This window comes from Nanorana parkeri, unplaced genomic scaffold, assembly GCF_000935625.1.
Source record: "Nanorana parkeri isolate BGI_ZX_2015 unplaced genomic scaffold, ASM93562v1 scaffold291, whole genome shotgun sequence".
Taxonomy (NCBI): Eukaryota; Metazoa; Chordata; class Amphibia; order Anura; family Dicroglossidae; genus Nanorana; species Nanorana parkeri.
This window is the reverse complement of record NW_017306559.1, coordinates 601,299-620,526: the sequence shown is the minus strand read 5'-3', so window position 1 is coordinate 620,526 and position 19,228 is coordinate 601,299. Positions and strand designations below refer to the sequence as shown.

The 19,228-nt window shown below is 45.5% G+C and overlaps 1 protein-coding gene across 1 annotated transcript in view; it reads left to right on the top strand.

Moving 5' to 3' along the window:
- The window catches only part of CDK6 (cyclin dependent kinase 6), a 101,513-nt gene that overhangs the window by 36,832 nt on the left and 45,453 nt on the right, over window positions 1-19,228 (top strand). Inside the window, exon 3 of the mRNA XM_018557584.1 lies at window positions 15,426-15,593. Within this exon, the coding sequence (XP_018413086.1) occupies window positions 15,426-15,593 (168 nt within the window). The remainder of the gene's footprint in view (window positions 1-15,425; window positions 15,594-19,228) is intronic.

Genomic DNA, 19,228 nt, shown 5'->3' with positions numbered 1-19,228 from the left:
CTATACCTATTTGGTCAAACTATGTCTTCAAGTTGTTGGCACTGTGCAGAGGGGCACAGTCATGCTGCAACAGAAAAGGACCTTCACTAGACTGTTATCACAAGGGTGGAAGTTCACATTGTCTAAAACATCTTTGTATGCTATAGCATTAACAATACCCTTCACTGGAAACAACTGAACCTAATCTTTTAGATGGGTGCCATATACTGTTGTTTGTATAGTAGGTGTTATGGTTAGGTGACCACAAACCCTTACCCAAATTTACATGATGCACATTTATCAGTGCTAGGGATGCACTGATACTGGTTTTTCGGTACGGAGTACGAGTACCGATATTTATATGTCGCCGATACGCTAGCATGGAGTCGGCTTCCCGGGCATTTAGGAAGCCGGACGGCGAGTCATTACCCACTGTTAGGCTTCCTGATTGGCCGGGAAGCCAGCTCCATGTTCCCTCGTGGGACTGCCGGTCAGAGGAAATCTCCCTCTGACCGGAAATTACCGATATCGGTGCATCCTTAGTCCCTGCCCTCAAAGAGCTTACAATCTAAGGTCCCTATCAAATATGCATACATGCGAGGGCCAATTTTGACAAAGGCCAATTAACCTACCAGCATGTCCTTGGAGTGTGGGAGGAAACCGGAGTACCCGGAGGAAACCCATGCAAGGGAGAACATGCAAACTCCTTGCAGATAGTGTTCTGACCGGGATTTGAACTGGGGATCCTCAGTGCTGCAAGGCAGAAGTGCTAACCACTAAACCCATTGGATCAAAATGACAGCCAGGCAACTAATCATTTGTAGAAGGAGAGGTTAGCATTGGCTATCTATCTATTTCTCTCATTACAGGCGTGCTTGAAGTCGGCATCTATTCCACTGTAAGGTGCTAATGCAAGTGTAGACTTCTGACAGAAAAAGCTTGTTTTAAATTCAAGGGAAAACTATAATCGTAAATTAAGAAAAATAAAAAGTGCACTGGCCACCCTGTGCGGTCACCCATGCCATCCAATCAGATCTCAGCTTTCCGCAGCTAAGGGCAGCCAAATAGGACAAAAGCCGCCGATTGGCCGCTGTATGTTAAAGCTCTATGCTCATTGCTAAATAAAGACATGGGTGTTTTTTTGCACGGCAGTGCAGTTGAGACAGAAACCGGGGGGAATTTCTGCTTTTTCATAGTCATAGGAGTTTAAAAGAAATAACATAAAGATTAGCAATTTGAAGAAGCGCTGATGATTACATCTAGCATCGTGTTGGCAGACCTTGAGTTTACTCGACAAGACAGTTCTGACTAATACTCTTTCCTGAAAATAGATGTGTGATATTAACGGTGTATATCTCGCTTTGTGCGGGGCAGAACACTTCTTCAAAGGGACATCCCCGCTGACTCATGACATGAGCATGTGGGACTGTGAGGGGGGACAGAGTGCAAATGAGAGCCGAGCAAGAGCAAAGCTGTAGCCTGTAGCAGCTGGTTAGGTTGTAGCTTTCTGGGGAGGGCTGGGGTGACACAAGGGTGCTTTCTGGAAAGGGAAGCTGTAAATTTAATGTATGTGGTTCCATGGAAGTAATCGTTAAGTGGGGTCGCTGTAAAGGTTCAGCCACTGAAGAATGATTATGTAAGCCTGGGGCGCTTCCTTTTGCCTTCAGTGCAGTTATTTGGAGGTATATATTTTTGCATTTCTATTTTTGTCTTCAGTATATCCTGTAAATGTGTAGTCTCCTCCCATTATATTCTCCACTTATTGTTCTCTCCTCATTATAGTTGTACCCCAGGGCCAGATCTAACAACAATTAAGATCAACAGTACTCGCAGGATGAGAATAAATCCAGAAGTTCTATTTATTGTAGAACAATGTCACATGTGTAACATAGCCAACGTTTAAGAACCACGCAGGGTCGCTTTATCAGGGCAAACATAGTGAAGGGACCCTGCGTGGTTCCGAAACGTTGGCTATGTTACACATGTGACATTGTTCTACAGTAGATAGAAATTCTGGTTTATTCTCATTCTGCGAGTACTGGTGATCTTCATTGTTGTTACTTCTGGATATGCACGGTGCCATCCGTGGACATCACTACAAGCACCACCGCTATTTCAATCACTGGTCCAAATAGCTGTATGTTGTGCAGGGGACAGCTTTGTTTATTGACCAGGGCCAGCTCTGGTGAGTAAACAGGTTTTTTGTTCCCGTCAGCACTGCTTCCCTCCCATAGATGTTTACAGGGAATGCAAAAGCAGCTTAAAGCAGGTGAGATGGAGGTCTGATGCATGTCGAATCATTTTCTGAAAGGAAAAGTGCATTTATCCTTTTTGCCCCGACCCCTGACCTAAAGTATCCCATCCTCCACAGATCCGTACTTACCAAAATCCGATGGGTACGCTTCTGCTTTTGTCAAAAGCAAGCTGCATGTATCCAAACAGGAGCACAAGGCAGTTGGCCCAACGGGCCTGTCAACAAAGCCCTGCGAAAACTCTCTTGTGCTGTCCTTCTTCTACCCCAGATGACTGGCTACCATTAGTATCACACTATCGTGAATCAAGAACAGGCCCGGCGCTACCGCAAGGCAAGGCAAGCGGCCGCCTGAGGGCGCCACAGGGTGAGGGCGGAAAAAACAAGGTTGTACATTAATGATGTCATAGCCACACAAGGTTTGGGGCATGGAGGCCAAAAGAGAGAATTTGCCCTCTCTATGCCAGTACTCTTGGAACTGCTCCAAGCTCGCCCCCGTGATGGACTACAATCTCATATTTAGTTTACTAATTTGTATTGAGAGTGTAGTCCATCACAGGAGTGAGCTTGGATCGGTGACTACTTTACAACACACACAGGGACCATGGGGAACAAAAATAGCCCCTCCCCCCCCAGAAAGTAGGACAGTGTTGGCACCAATTCAGAGATGATTTGCGGATCTACAGCCGAGTGATACACAAATACATACATAAGATACATTATTGTTAATGGTTAAGGTACTCGAATGCATTTTTAAGATTTAACGCCTGAGTTTAGTGTCACTTGAAGATGTGTGTTCAGCACTACTAACTTGGAGCTGTAGAGTGTTTAAGTGGCTTCAGGAGAACATCTCAGCACCTTTATGCTTGCTGAATACATCACCTTTGTTTGCCTGATGAAGGGACTGGACAGGTTCCGAAACATTGCCACGCATGGTGATATGACCTGCATGAATGAATAAAAGGATTTCGTTTTAAAGAAAACCTGGAGTGCTGGTGACCATTTTTCTGTTTTGCAAGTATTCGGCGGCGCCATCCGCGGCCACTTCAGCACCCACCCACAATATACTGTATGGGGCTTCTCGGTCAGGAGTACAGTGGGACTCTCTATTTGACTGTAACTTTCCGGTATATCACATGAAACAGGACTCCGGGCATTTAACCTGCTGTATATTTTAGATTACCGTATTTTGCGGTTCGCCCCCCCCCCCCCCCCCCACACACACACACACATTGTATGGGGCTTCTCGGTCAGGAGTGCGGTGGGACTCTCTATTTGACTGATACACAAATAGGATACAACATTGTTAATGGTTAAGGTACTTGAATGCATTTTTAAGATTTAACTCCTGAGTTTAGTGTCACTTGAAGAAGCGTGTTCAGCGCTACTAACTTGGAGCTGTAGGGTGCTTAGAGGGCTTCAGGAGAACATCTCAGCACCTTTAGGCTTGCTGAATACATTGCTCTTCAGACTGAGCGAAGACAGTGAAGACTGAGCAATGTCCATACATACAAGACCTTGGTCGTCATCCAGGGCTATCTTATATGAAGGTTTTCCAGCTACGCTCGTCTCGGCTCCCGAACTCTTATTTCAAAGTGCCGCCAGCGAAATCAGCTTAGCACACTGTTCCCGGCGATAAAGATCATGTGGTCACCTTAATTGTGTTGTATAAGTTCCCCCCACGCATTCACGCAGGCCACGTCTTTTGTGACAGCTGTGCATTATCCCTCCATTGGAAGGTACAGTTACATATAGTCATATGATACCCTTTAGAAATCATACCGCGGCCATTAGCTGGCCGAATGGGAACGTCTATTAAAAGTTATTTCTACCCTAACGTGTAGCTTCATCAATTTACATCTCTCGTTACAGACGTTTGTAAAAAGGCAGCACTATGGATTGACAGTAACCGCGTGAGAATACATCAATATCACGGGAGGGTTGAGAGTTTATCCGGCCATATGTTAGAGGTGACACATAAAACTTTAAAGCACAGAAAGCTTGAGTACATAGGACGTTCCAGACACTTTATGTTTTATTAAAGTGTATGTGTAGGCAAAAAATCTCAAATACAGTATATTTGGTACATCTCTGCACATTTTCCCATGCCTTTCCTTTTCAAAATGCTGCAAATACAGAAAAATAGCTTGTCGATCTTCTAACAATTTCAAGAGCTCCTAACTTACTGTTTGAACTGACGGTGCTCCTGCTATACTGTAGCATTTTTGGCCATGCCTGCTGGGCTACAGAACTTCGCCGATCCCAAGCACCTCACTGTGCCATCATCAGAGGGGGTGACACCAAAATGACTGGCAGTCATTTTGGTGTCACCCTCTCTGAAAAGTCAGGCACTTAGTCATGGACAGTTGCATGAGAGAGGAGGGGACCCAGTGGCATACCTTATCCCGCCGAATGAACGTCCCCTCCTCTCTGTGACGGCATCCATCACCAAGATGGCTGTCGTCAGTTAAGTGCACGTGACATCATTACCCGCATGTGTGAGGAGGTCATGTGCGCGTGTAATGATGTCCCAGAGGGGGACACTAGACGGCCGCACCGGGTGACACCCTGCCCGCTCCACAATCACACATTGATTTCTTCCCCAGGAAAACAATGCTGCTGCTTTGACTCTCAAGAGCCTTCCTACATTCTGTGTATAGGGAAAGGGCTCTTGGGAGATGTGGCTCTGGGGGTGTGCTTACGTCAAAAGAAACTGAGATTCCAGCAGCTGCCCCTACAAGGATGTTACAATCTGATGTCACAGGTAGTTGAAAAAAACGCTGTTTTTTTTGCTACAGAAACAAAGTAAAAGAAAGTGCTGGGATTTGATCTATAGAAGGGAAGAAGATTTGATGGTAAATGTGGGTAATACCTGGACATACCCTTTAATTCTATTCTTTTGTTGGGTGGTAGTATAGCCTGCAGCTCTTTACAGAGTACATAAAGCTTTTTACATTGTTCTTTGCCCCTGTGAAACATATGCGTACATTAGATTTTTCTGTTTAAAATTTGACCATAGTGATGAACTTTCTAACAAGCTATCTACATACCAGATGCATAGAAAATGCAAAGTGTTAAAGCTTGTTTCTCTAAAAAGCAGTCACAGCAAGAGTAGAAAAGCTTATCCCCATGCAGCAGAAAAAGACCCTTGCTCTCTGTGTGGAAGCAGTGGTCTCCCTGCAGAGGTCCAACACGCCACCTGCTGAGTCAGACCTGCAGTTCTGCAATAAACAAAGCCCATGTTCCCTGCAAATTGGAGAGGTTGAAGTTTGACTCGGCACGCGGTGCGTCTGACCTTTGCAAAGAGACCTCTGCTTCCACGCAGAGAGCGAAGGGTTCTTCTCCTTAGCATTCTATTTGCTAAAACAAAAATGTTCATGCCTAAAAATACGTGAAAAACAGAGTGGAGAAACTTCCGAAAACAATGATGCTCAAGTGTGAATGTCGCCTAAAACTTTGACCACCTTTTGTTTTGATGAAATGTATTTCAGTTAGGCTATAACCTAGGGATGCAGCGATACCGATACGAGAATCGGTATCCGTGCCGAGTTTTTGGGTACTCGTACTCGCCCAAATGCTCCGATACCTGGCCCGATACATGGGCTTCAGGTATCAGGAAGCCAAGCAGCGAGTCATTACTTGACCCCCAGGTTTCTGAGTGGCCAGAAAGCCAGCTTCCTGGCCAATCAGAAAGCCGGGCGCCGTGTAATGACGTGTTGCCGGCTTCCTGATTGGCAAGCTTCTCGACCAATCAGGAAGCAGGGCAATGCATTATTACAAGGCGCCCAGTTTCCTGATTGGCCAGAAAGCCTACTCCATGATGTCTCATCACCAGGTGACGAGGGAGCCTGGAGATGGCTTCCCTGACTGTCGGGAAGCCGGGTGGCGAGTCTTTACACGCCGCCCGGCTTCCCCGCTAATCAGGAAGCTGGGTGGTGAGTCATTATACGCCGCCTGGCTTCCTTAATGGGACTTCCGGTATCAATATTCACTATCAGCTAGTACCGGGGAAAAAAATATCGGTAATCGTACTCGATACCAAAAAAACGGTATCGGCGCATCCCTACTTTAACCCCTTGCTGCCGACTCCCGGCAGCCCTTTAAGGCACATTTAGAATAATGTATACCGGCACCCCAATGGCAAATCAAGAACGTCTATTTATTAACGTACATGCTGAATAGCAAAATGCACTCAGTGCAACGTTTCGGGGTCTCACAGGATTCCCGTCATCAGTCAGGAACAGCGCTCCCAGCACAGAACACCATATATGTGTACAGGCAGCATTATGGGGTGACGCATATATGGCAGAGGATGAATGGCAGCAAACGATAACAGACAAATATATGGGCAGTTTTAATAGAGCTGGACATATATGCTAATGATAGAATTGTTGCATATAACGATCGTTGTGATGAAAGGACCATATTCTTCTAAAAACCTGAAACAGGCAGTTCAGATAATAAACTGGGGGTAGGTAACCTTGGCACTCCAGCTGTGATGAAGCTACACATCCTATCATGCTTCAGCCTCAGGGAGTCTTGCCTGTGGCTGTCAAAGTTTTGCAATGCCTCATGGGACTTGTAGTTTCCCAACAGCTGAGGGGTCCCAAGGAACCGTCGGCCCAATCAAATTGCAGATCCTAGAGTACGAGGATCGCTCTGCCAGCGTCCTGGCACATAACTCGGCACATGTGTATATATATCTTCGCTGTGAATCATGTTTTGGGTGACACTGAAGCCGACCATTAATAAATATAGCGCAGAAAACCTGAGCTGCCCATTGAGCGGCCCGGGCTAATCTCTTTCATTAGTATTCTTATCTGCTCCTCGGTTTGGTCATGTTTCCCGATAGCATGACAGCGCCTATTACAAGTTTTTAATGTCACATTTCCGGAACTGGGACGCCGTCCAAATCTGCGTATTGAAGAATCTCTCGCTGCCCTCACACCACCCCGCTAAACAATGCTTGGCATTGTGCTGAGACTGTAAAGCCTTCCTTAAAGTACCCATACACCGCGCAAGAGAAAACCTTCAATATGGGCGGTTAGGATTCATACGGGCGACCATCTGTCTGTGTGTGCACGTGCAAAGATTAGATTTCAGTTACTTTACTCATCTGCAGGAATTAAATATCTGACCGGCCACAATACACAGCGGTTTAAAAAAATAATGTTAATAATGTTTTAGCATTAAAAAGCCGTCCTTGAGCTCCAATCTTTGCCTAGGCTGAGATGAGGTCATCAGTCTGTTGCAGGTAGCAAGAAGCATTTCCTCAGTCTCTCCACAGAGTGATCAGACTGCAACCTTTTAAAGCAGGGGTAGCCAAACTCTGGCCCTCCTTCTGTGGTGAAACTACAAATCCCATGATGCATCTCTCTCCAGGAGTCATGTCTGGGGCTGTGAGAATCTTGCAATGCCTCATGGGATTTGTAGTTCCACCACAACTGGGGGGGGCAGAGTTTGGCTACCCCTATTTTAAAATGTTTGCAAGTTACAAGGTGAGAGGATGTAACGGGGCTGATCTGTGTCAGACATTTGATTTTGATGTTAGATTGCAGTAGTGAGTGTTCTTTAGGTGGGCTGTATTTGTATGCAGACCACCCACATGTGATGCTCAGTCCACATGATTGAAAGAGCTGAGATCCAATGCATGAAAGAGGTGGGCCGGGGGCAGTAAGGCTGAGGAAGTCACGGAAGCCAGGAAATGAGGCGGGCTCTACCTGACTTGCTGTAGCTTCTAATGCACATGGTGAGCAGTTCACAGTGTGCAGGGAAATCAGAGTAAGCAATACCAATCCAGGAGAGGAGCCGGAACAACTGTGCCAGGCGGAAGCTATAGCTCTTTCAGACCTAACTTGCCGCCTTTCTGTATTTCAATTGCTTTCTGTCCCAGGTGACACCAGCATAAGTAGAAATTAGGGATGCACCGATACCGATACTAGTATCGGTGCCGATGCCAAGTATTTGGGCGAGTACTCATACTCCGATGCCTAGCCCGATACTTCCGCTGCCCGGCTTCCTGATTGGCTGGAAAGCCGGCTTAATGCTCTCTCGTCACTTGTGTAATGAAGCAGAGCCCAGCTTTCTGACTGTTCGGGAAGCGGGTTTTATGCTCCCTCGTCTCCTCATGACGAGGGAGCATGGAGCTGGCTTCCTGGCCAATCAGGAAGCTGGGCTCTGCGTCATTACACAGCGCCCGGCTTCCTGATTTGCCAGAAAGCCGGCTCCATGCTTTCCTAGTGATGAGACACCTAGTGATGAAAAACATGGGGACGGCTTCCCTGCTAATCAGGAAACCAGGTGGCGAGAAATACCGGTATTGGTGCATCCGTAGTAGAAATCTCCCCAATGGAGGCATAGATAGAAAATAAACCTGATAGAAGTTCTAAACTTTTCTCACTCTATGCAAAACTAAAAGAGAACATTTTGGGGTGACTTCTACTTAAACACCCAATTGAACCATTAGAACAGGGGTAGGCAAACTCGGCACTCCAGCCATTGTGGAGCTACAAGTCCCATGAGGCATTGCAAGACTTGAGGTTTTAGCACAGCCGGCGTGCCAAGATTGCCAAGCCCTGCAGCAGTTGCATGCAGTATTTTAGGTGTGTTGCATGCAGTATTTTAGGTGTGTTGCATGCAGTATTTTACTTGTTGATGCCAATAGGCTTCATCTGGAGTAAAGAAAGAATTGGCAAACGAAGACTTCTTGCCTGAGAGGCCAGTTTTGTTTGGACCTTCCCTATAACACAAATGAATAAAAGGTAGCAACAATGTGTGATGTGTTCAATGAGTATTACATGTAGAACCTCTGTGATGTGGTCAGGCATTCCAAAGTGATGAAAACCTTTGCTGACGGCTTCATTGGTCCTGTGCCTGAGCGAAGCCGCGGATTTGTAACAAGTAAATCTCCACTTAAGTTATCCGCCAGCAAAAACAGGTGAAATGCAGCTCACTTGTTTCATAGTGGTGAGGAAAAGGAAAAAATATATCTGTCAAACATGGTGATTTCGTGGTTAGGACTTTGGCCATGCGGTGCTGGGATTCTAAAGGCGCCTACCTGAGGCTGAAGACCCATAAAACCTGATACAATTTCAGCGGAATGATATAGAAGGCACTTCCCGTTGTCTACATATTAATTCAGCTTCTCTATTGAGCACAGGGAGCTCTGAATCCCAGGGAGATCTAATATCCGGACTTGTCTGGTTGAGAAACTGGCCCCAAACCCTTCACCTCACTATTGGCCCATTACTATGATGGGCAGCCTCACTGGCAAATTCTATGAGGTAGGATCAAGCTCTTGATCGGGGTACATGGAATGCAAAGGGAAGGGAGAGAGAACAGTAAAGAGATAGGGAAGGGAGGAGAATAGATGGAGAGAGGGGAGGGACAGGGCAACCAGGAGGGGATGGTAGCCACAGGGTGTATAACAGCATTCCATCATATGTGCAGGAGTTGGAAGTCAAAATAGGGTAGCTGGAAGTGTTGCACCCATGGGGCTCCCTTAGCGTCAAACTTTGCCATGGTGTCCGACCGCTTAGCTACCCTCTGTTCTTTGATCATAGTCCATGTAATATGTCCTTCTACTGCAGAAAGGATGAGGCTAGAAGATTTCTATAATTTGGTAGCCAATGTTTTAATGTTCTAGTAGACAACCAAATTATGGAAATCTTCTAACCTCATCCTTTCTCAAGGGACATATTACATGGGCTATTATCAAAGAATAGAGGGTAGCTAAGCTGTCGGACACCATGGCAAAGGTTGACGCTAAGGGGGCCCCATGGGTGTAACACTTCCTGCCACCCTATTTTGACTTCCAACTCTTACACATATGATGGAATGCTTTTTTTACTGTTCTCCCTCTCCCTTTCATTTGCATTCCTAGGCAAATAAATGGTGCCTCCCTGTTGACCACCTATCCCGCGCCAACTACAATTTCACCTTTGAGGAGGCTTTCTGGTTGGCTTGAAGGCACTTTTTTTTTTTTAGTATACTATATTAACTATAGCCCAAGGCTGGACAAATTCCAGGCGCTAGGAAGCCAATGTTCCTTAAAAATTAAATCTGGTGGCTACCTTTTCAGGTTTTCTCTGGTTGTTGTCAATGGAGCTAGCTAAAAAAAAAAATACTGCTGGCTCCTGGATTGGACAGACTAGTTCCTGAATTCCTAAATTAATTTGTCCACCCCTGCTATAGCTGCACCTTTAATGTAATCCTGTGCCTTATAACACCCATTTAATCTGTAATTCTTCTTCTGTGATTTTGGAGATTTGTACTGATGTACCTATTTGTACCGATTTTGTTAACTGAATTTCTCAAGAAAATAAACATTGGCTACATGAAATTGTTATGTTCTTCCCATCTATTGTGAGGCAATTTCCTGTGGACCAAATTACTCTAGAGCAGCGGTTCTCAACCTGTGGGTCGGGACCCCTTCGGGGGTCGAATGACAATTTGCCAGGGGTCGCCGGGAGTCTCCCGCTATTGGATAGCGACTCCCGGCCGCCCGGGAGAGAAACACTTTCTCCCGGAAAGGTTTACTCTGCTCGATCGAGCAGAGTAAACCTTTCGCTGTAATTGTTTTTGGTTTTTTTAATTTTATTTCTGACATCGGAGCCCCAGCCGCTGTAAATCAGAAAAAAATAAATAAATCCGCATTGGAATGCATAGCTAGATTCCTATTGGCTATTTCACTTTGCAATAGCAAACTAGCTATTGCACCCGCCCACTGCGGCTGTCAATCAGCAGAGGGGGACCTGCAGTTCTCCATCAGGTCCCCATCTAGTGATTATCATCATTATTATTAATAATAAAAGCTGACACCCTCGGCTTGCGTTATATGGTTTGCCATTTTAGCTGTTACAGCAGTGGTTCTCAACCTGTGGGGTCGCTCTGTGATTTCTGCTGTGCTAGGTGAGAGTCCTCCTCAGCCCTCTCCTAGCGCAGCAGTGTCAGTTCTCCCGCCACGCCGCCAGATGTCGCTGCAGCAGCCGCGTCAACCCTAAATTTTACCGTTGGGGGTCACCACAACTTGGCAAATGTTACCAAGGGGTCCCGGCCCTAGAAAGGTTGAGAACCACTGCTTTAGAGTATGCTCTTGTAAGACTGTTCTAGGTATAATAGTTAAACTTGTTTTTGCTAAAGCACAACAAATGCAAGATGTACTTATCTTGTAGACCCCCATCTACGATGTAGAAGCAGAGCTAGATAAAAAAAAAAATTAGAAGAAAAAAAAGTAAAAGTAACTCCCTTACAACTCAACTTCTGGCCGCTTGCAAGTTAGCTTAAGTGAGGGTGACGTCACTGGGCCTTCTCCTGAGGTCCATGAAAAACTGAGCATCTTAAATCTGGTGAGAAGGTACTCCAGCACTTTGAAGGGGGTCTTCATGCGAGATTTGGGATCTTCAGCTTTCCTAGTATCACAAGAGAAGGCCGAGTGACGTCAGCCTCACCAAGCCCGCCAGAAATTGGGGTTTAAGATGAGTTTTTACTGTTTTCTGCTAATTTGTTTGTGTGGTGGTTGTCACATGAGGAGGGTCTATAAGATTGCGTTTTGATGCAAGGTCCATTTTAGGCTTGGGTTAATATGATAGTGCTATATACTGTTATTACAGAACAGAAGGTGGTTTATTGACCAACTTTAGATTACACACTTTCCTAAACAAAATCCCAGCATTTAGAGGAAAGGCTTAACCCCCACATGTTCCTTTTTCCCCATCACTCTCAAATGCTGTCAATGAAGTAGCTACGGGAGGTAGATGACATGCTTGATTCTTAAAATGATGAAGATTTTAGTTTGTAGTTAAGGACTCAAACATGGAAGTTACCATAGCTTACTTGTTAAAGTGCAGGTCTGGTGCCATCGTTGTCATATTTGGTATGCTCCACTTGAAGTTTAAACTGCCAACTTCATACTTGTTCCAGCTCCTTGAATAAATCGTGAAAGGAAACAAGTAGCAATGCATTATAGAGCCTGCCATTGCTGACCGCTGCTTAAATGCTAGTTGCTTCAATGTCAGTCCGATCTAACAGCTTCAATACTTTTGTAAACACCATCCTGAAACAAACATGCAGAGTTCTGACTTGTTTGACTTTCTAATCAATCCAATCTTCTTCCAGGTCAATGATCCCATCATAGATGGCCATGCAGCTAGTATTCTTATGAAGGTCCATAATAGCAGGTCAAACTCTTCTTCTTAGCAAACCCCATGTGCAATACTTGTTACCCCCCATCACTGCAGGACACATGAGCTGGCGGGAAGAACCACAACTTGAGAGCCGGTATTCGACACACCCAGAAGTGTTGGAGGGTAATGACAAGGGCCTCCTTTAGAAAGGTAAGTATACAGCCTCTCCTTTTTCTGACTTTAGTTTAGTTTGTAACTAAACAGTAACTCTTAACAAACACAACTTAACAAGTAACTCTTCCAAAGTGCACTAAAACTTTAATCAAAGGAAGAACCATATACTACATCCCCAGTTGCTTACGTGGGGTTTTCACGCTACGGTGGGGTTTTCTGCTACGGTGGTTAGGGCCACAGTCCTAACCACCGTAGCAGGGATTACTGCTACAATACAGAGCGAGAGAGGGGGTCTTGTGGCCAAGAAGGGACATTTGCAAGCCGTGCCTCTCATCTAAATGTCAAACAACTCTTGAGCCTCTTTCGGAAGCTTCTTGTGTGATTACAAGGGCACTTGGGGTTTAGTGGGGCCCCTGCTCAGTACAAAGGGGTTAAAATCATTTTTGCTTTGGAGCAGTTGCTAAACCTCTCTCTGTGTGACTGCGAGCCATTGTTTTATCTCTAATCAGCAACCAGCTGGCTCGTCAGTGAATAGCGCCGCGGGCCCCCGGCCATGTTTCATGTGGGGTCTTGGCTGGGTGGCCAAGCAGGCAGCCCGCAGACAGTGTCCGAGCCATTCAAGGCTATTGGCACAGCAGTGTCCCCATTAATTTCTGCTTGTCACATGCTGTCATGCAAGTTACACCAGAGAGGAAATGACCGTTAGAGGAGAGAGAAAAAAAAAATCCTTGTTGCTTGTGTTCTCCCAGACATTATCTCTGAGGTTAAACAAGTGGAGACAATTAGCATCCATCCAGGGACAGCTGCAGGAAGGAAAGACCTAGATGTGGGGGCCCCCCACGCTAACGTACCTTGCAGGCCTGCCCACAGATTCCGTTATCAGCATCTGCCACATGGCAATCCCGCAAAGTACCAGTTACAGAAGTGACGTTCTGCTTCCTCTAGTCTTGGTTCATTCACCAGAGCCCTGTGTTTGGGCCTGAGGCTGATGTGGTTATAGAGGGTCACCCAGTAACTTAACAAGTCTACATGAATAAAAACCTAAAATATTGCAATCTAAAGCAACAGAATTATTTTCTGTACCACCAAAAGTACCACCTTGTATTAAAAAAAGCAGGGCTTGAGCTCCAGTTTAGTTACTTAGTCTAGGATGAGATGATGTCATCAGTCTGTTGCATGCAGAAGGAAGCATTTTGTCGGTCTCTTCTCGACCCGTGATCAGACTTTGTAGGAAGTTACATGGTAAGTGGCTGCAAGGGGGGCTGATCTGTGTTAGACATTTGTGACCTCAGCCAAGACCTGCACACATACACACACCAGGATTTATGTGACTGTGTCACCTCTGAGCTAGCATCTCAGTCCAGGAAGTAGATGGTGACCCTCGATAGTGACTGGACAAAGATGGCTCCATGCTTTTGGAGAGAAAAGTGGATGAGGGCATTATCAAAGGGAGTACTGTGATCCCTGTGAGAGGTAATACATACCTGGAAGTGTTACACTTACACATTACTTAGAATAGATGCATGGTTTAATATCAATAAATATACCTGATGCTTGGTCTACTTTATAGGGGAAGTTTCAAGTTGCATATATATTGCTTCATATGACTTCATTGGCGTGGAAGACTCTTATTTCTATATATAGAACATACGGCATGTGTCTTGCGGCCATATTTTTTCTACATATGCAAGCCGTGTTTCCCACTTAATAATGCCCCGTGGTGTTTGTGCTTTACTGTCCCCCTCATTGAGCTCAAGCCTATCAGTCTGTTTAGAGTAAATATACTTGTTGGACATCGTATTCCAAAATCATGGGTATTAATTAGGGATGCACTGATACCGATACTAGTATCAGTGCCGTCACCGAGTATTTGGGTGAGTACTCGCCCAAATGCTCTGATACCTTCCCCAAAACTGGAACTTCCGGTCAGATGAAGATTTCCTCTGACTGGCAGTGCCATAGGGTAACATGGAGCCAGCTTCCTGTGCGATGCGGAAGCTCGGTGGCGAGTAATGACCCGCCTCCTGGCTTCCTGATTGGCTGGGAAACCGGCTCCATGCTAATTAGCTGGGAAGCCGGCTTTTCAGCCAAACAGCTGGCTCCTTGCTGATTGGCTGGGAAGCCGGCTTCCCGGCCAATCAGCATCGAGCCATCCGAACAACTGGCTCGATGCTTACTGGCTGAGAAGCTGGCTTTCTAGCCAATCGGCATCGAGTTGGCTTTTCGGCCAATCAGGATGAAGGCAGGCGGTCATTACTCGCCGCCTGGCTTCCTGATTGGCTGGGAACCCGGCTCGATGCTGAATGGCTTGGAAGCCAGTTTCCCGGGCAATCTTAATCATTCCGGCCAAACAACATGGAGCCGGGTTCCTGGGCAATCAGGAAGCCGGGCGGCATGTCATTACCTGCCACCCGGCTTCCTGATTGTGGCTATAACAACCTCCACTCTTCTAAGAAGGCTTTCCACAAGATTTTGGAGTATGAAAATGCGTGCCCATTGAGCCAAAAGAGCATTTGTGCGGTCAGGTACTGATGTTGGATAAGAAGACCTGGTTCACAGCTGGCATTCCAGCTCATCCCAAAAGTGTTTAATAGGGTTGAGGTCAAGGAGCTTGAGTTCCTCCAACCTAAATTGGTCAAACCATGACTTTATGGAGCTGGCTTTGTGCACAGGGACCCAACATGCTTGAACATAAACCTTCCCCTATCTGTAGCCACATGGTTACCACCATGGTCTTTGTATGATGTAGCATCAACAGTAACTTTCACTGTAAACACCTGAGCTCAATAATTTGACGGGATGACTACATACTTTTGGCCATATGGTATAAATGGTTGTATTCGGTTGTGTGGTCACAAACCACCAATGGTAATCGTAGTCTATTCTGTTTTTTTCAGGACATGATGCACCAGCTCCTCCAGGGATTGGACTTTCTCCATTCACACAGAGTGGTTCACCGGGACCTGAAACCTCAGAACATTTTGGTCACCAGCAACGGACAGATAAAGTTAGCAGACTTTGGCCTTGCACGGATCTACAGTTTTCAAATGGCACTTACATCTGTGGTAAGTCAAATCCCCAATCTTTTATTTTCAAAGTTCTCTGTGGTCAGTGCATTCTCCTGATAACTGCTGCCCATTACCAAGATGGTTCCCATCAAGAATTTATTTTTCTGTGGATGAAATGGTTAATATTTAAAGAGAACCAGTCCTGCCAGGGCTTAGGCTGGACTTATGAAAGAACTATATTATTTCTTTATTTAGTTTTATTTACTATAGAAACAGTTAACTAAGATTTAACCATTTTGGAGGTCAGAGGTCACCTGATGCCTGCCAGTTTCTGAATGACCTTGTGCACTGCACACTCACAATATTGTCATGTAAACTCTTACCCTCTGCTTGCCTCAGCAATAGCCATTTTCTTTTAGGCTCCATGCATACAGGCACATTTAGGGCATACAATGTAAACTGATGCTTTTTTCCACACCCAGAATACACAGCTTGTGCATACAGTCGCCCATAGACATGAATGGCTGTGTGCCGATACATGAATACACCAGTGCTCACATAAACCTGCATATAGCATGCAGACGTATTCCCCAAGTCTGCATTCGCGTAATACATAAGATATATTCTAAGGTTTACACAAGTACTGGCATGTCCATGGGACCTAAAACTAAACCTTTTGCATCATTACACTAGCTTAGCTGACAGCAGGAGTGTAAATTATCCCTCTATAGAGGCCTGAGCTATCTACCTGAGCGCCCAGGGAACAACGAAAACAAGGACTCTCTATTACGCCAATCTTGATTTGGCCACAGAAAGTCAAACTCTAGAGTTCTGCCTCCAGCATCTTGCCATTGGCCTCTCAGAGTGATGGACGGTCTCACCTTAGACCAACGAAGTGTAGGCCGGAGCTTGACTTGTTGAGTTTTTGAGAAAAGTATCCAAAAATGGTAACATTGAAATTTTGCTTCTTTTTCGACTTTCTCCTTATTTCAATCATCTGTTAAAACTTCGAACAAATTTGCTACTGGATATTTCACTGCTTGTGCTTCCCTTATTATGAACCTGGCAAACCCAATTTCCAAATGGATTTTGCTGATTTAAAAACAGGATGAAGGTAACTTTTCATTTGTCTTCACCTCGTAAATTGGAACTTTATCCCACCCGCTTGATTAGGCATATTAAGTTCATAATGGAGGTAGGCCAGAGAAGTGAATTCCCCCATAGTGGTATCTTTTTTTCTGTGTTTGGGGTACCCTGATATCTGGGTTAATAAGCCCCCATTCACATCTAAGAGTTTGTTTCATGTTTCCCGAAGCTCTACAGCTCAGCATGAAGATTCACATTATTTTCAATGGTGCCGGTTCACACATTGGGCGATGATTAATTGATTGCGTTATGATAAAATTCTTGATTTATAAATCATCCACCCTCCCTATGCCCTTTGCAGCGCATTCCCGACACTAGATGGAACAGAGGAACATATGAAATTCCTATGCTCCTTGGCTGCATCTAGTGGCAAGAATGGCGTGTGAATGGCATTTGGTTTCTAAATCAACCCCTTAGGGCCCAGCCACACCATCAAGAGTGCGTTCCAGTGCGTTCGACCTCTGGAACGTACTGGAATGAAACCCGTCCGTCTCAGTTTTTTTGGGGGTGAGAGACGGCGTGGCGGTGCATTGAACTCTGGGACCGCAGCCACGCCCCCCGCCCGTGGTGCGATCGCCGGCACCTGAACGTGGGGCATTTAAAAATAGTCTTTGCAGATTGCACTAGACCGGAATGCAGGCACTAATGTACCACGCGTTTGGGTGTCGGCGATCGCGCCTCGGACTGGGGCGTGGCTGCGGTGCCATTGAGTTCAATGCACCACCACTCCCCAAACCGGCCCGGTTTGGGGAGTGAGCACAATCATGCATTTTTGGTTCCATGGGCTTCAATAGGACTGCCTGAAAAACACCCGTTTCTTGCACGATTTCACGCCTAACAACTGTCTTCTCCTCCTCCTAGTAACTATAGTAGCTTTCCATTGGCTAAATGCTCAAGCCTGAAGAACATGCAAAATCTCCCAAAAATGCTCATGTTAAAGTGTGAATAGTGTCTAAAGGTCTTTGGTGCAGACAAAGTGAATTTATATATCATTTTTGGCTATTGAGGAATATATTTAAATAAACGTTTCTGTGTCTTGAGTTCCGTTAAGATCTCTATGGTTGCGCTGGTTGGTGTAGTGTTGTCCGGCCTCTCTTCCCAATCCTGTCCAATGTTTGGGCTCCTACTACACATTGGCAATTATTTTTTTTACATCATATACTGTTTTTGTGCGGCCTTAATGGACAATCTTGTATACATTTAGATCACACTGTATGTAGCAGAGTCTGTTTTACTAAATGTCACCACTTATCAGACGCACTGACTAATTAGGAAACATCTAGGTCAGCTGTCCTTTCAGTGTCAGCTTCTGTTTCAGTAAACGTTAGTCATATAACGCTTCCCTGGTGTACCGTCTGTACCGATACTGCACACATACGGCAACTCTCAGCTCCAGAAATGAGTACTGTTCATCTAATTTATCGCTCTTTCTAGAGAAGAACTGACTCAGCCCGTGTTTCCCAACGATTCCCGTGCAGTACAGGAGAATGAAAAGCAAACCGTGCTATATTACTATGTGTAATGCAAGTCACGCATAGTCACCCAGGTTTCATTGTGTTTTCAGTTCTCTCAGACTCTTCTAAAAGTAGAACTTTGGACAAAAGCAAAACCAAACTGGTCCTGCAACCTTCTATATATCTCCATGTGATAACATAAATCTTTGGTTAAATCGAGCGTTGGCCTATACCAGGGGAGACAAACTTCAGCCCTACAAAACCCATCATGCATCTGCCTCTGGGAGTCATGCCTGTCAGAGTCTTGCAATGCCTCATGGGACTTGTAGTTATACTACAGCTGGAGGGCCAGGGTTTAGCTACCCCTGGTCTATGCGAAAGGAAGCTAGAGGAGTCACTTTGATCTCTTGTAACTACTGTAGACGAGGCCAGTCCAGCACACTCCAGGAAGGATTGAGAACACACTATGCAGCAGGGACTGGCAGAGTCGTAGTTTTTGCAGATCATAGCAGGAGGAAAGTTAAGAGCAAAAAAGGTTACTTTTTGCTATTTTTAATTTTTTGGAAATACTGTCATTTTATTAATTTATTTGCCTACCCTCGCTCTACTTTTTATTGTGACCCCAGACTTATCCTTTAAAGCGGAATTAAACTCAACATTTACACTTTCCCTATCAGCTCATTGAACCTCATTGATGTGTAGAGTGAAATCCCTCAAAGGTAATACAGGGCTAAACAAATCTCAGGAGCCAGGTCGCCAGTGCGCTGTAAAGCTGGTTCCCGATATCTGAGCCATTCCGAGAGCTGCAGAGCACATTGGCTTTATTTACGTCAGCAGCTACCTCCGGCAAGGTGTTCGGCTGTCGCAGTGCTCCCCTTGCAGCCTTCAGTAAACTAATTCTCATTTATCCCAGCATGTAGGTCCTTGTTGAGGCCCCTACTGTTGGGGGGACAGTCTTCCAGCTATGCTCCTGCATTGTCGCCCAGTAACATACCACCCTGGTAGAGATTACAGGCAGCCATGTGAACCCACATGGCACAGGCATGGTCCACCATTGTCAAGATGAGGAAGGCGATCCATGGCAATGTGTGC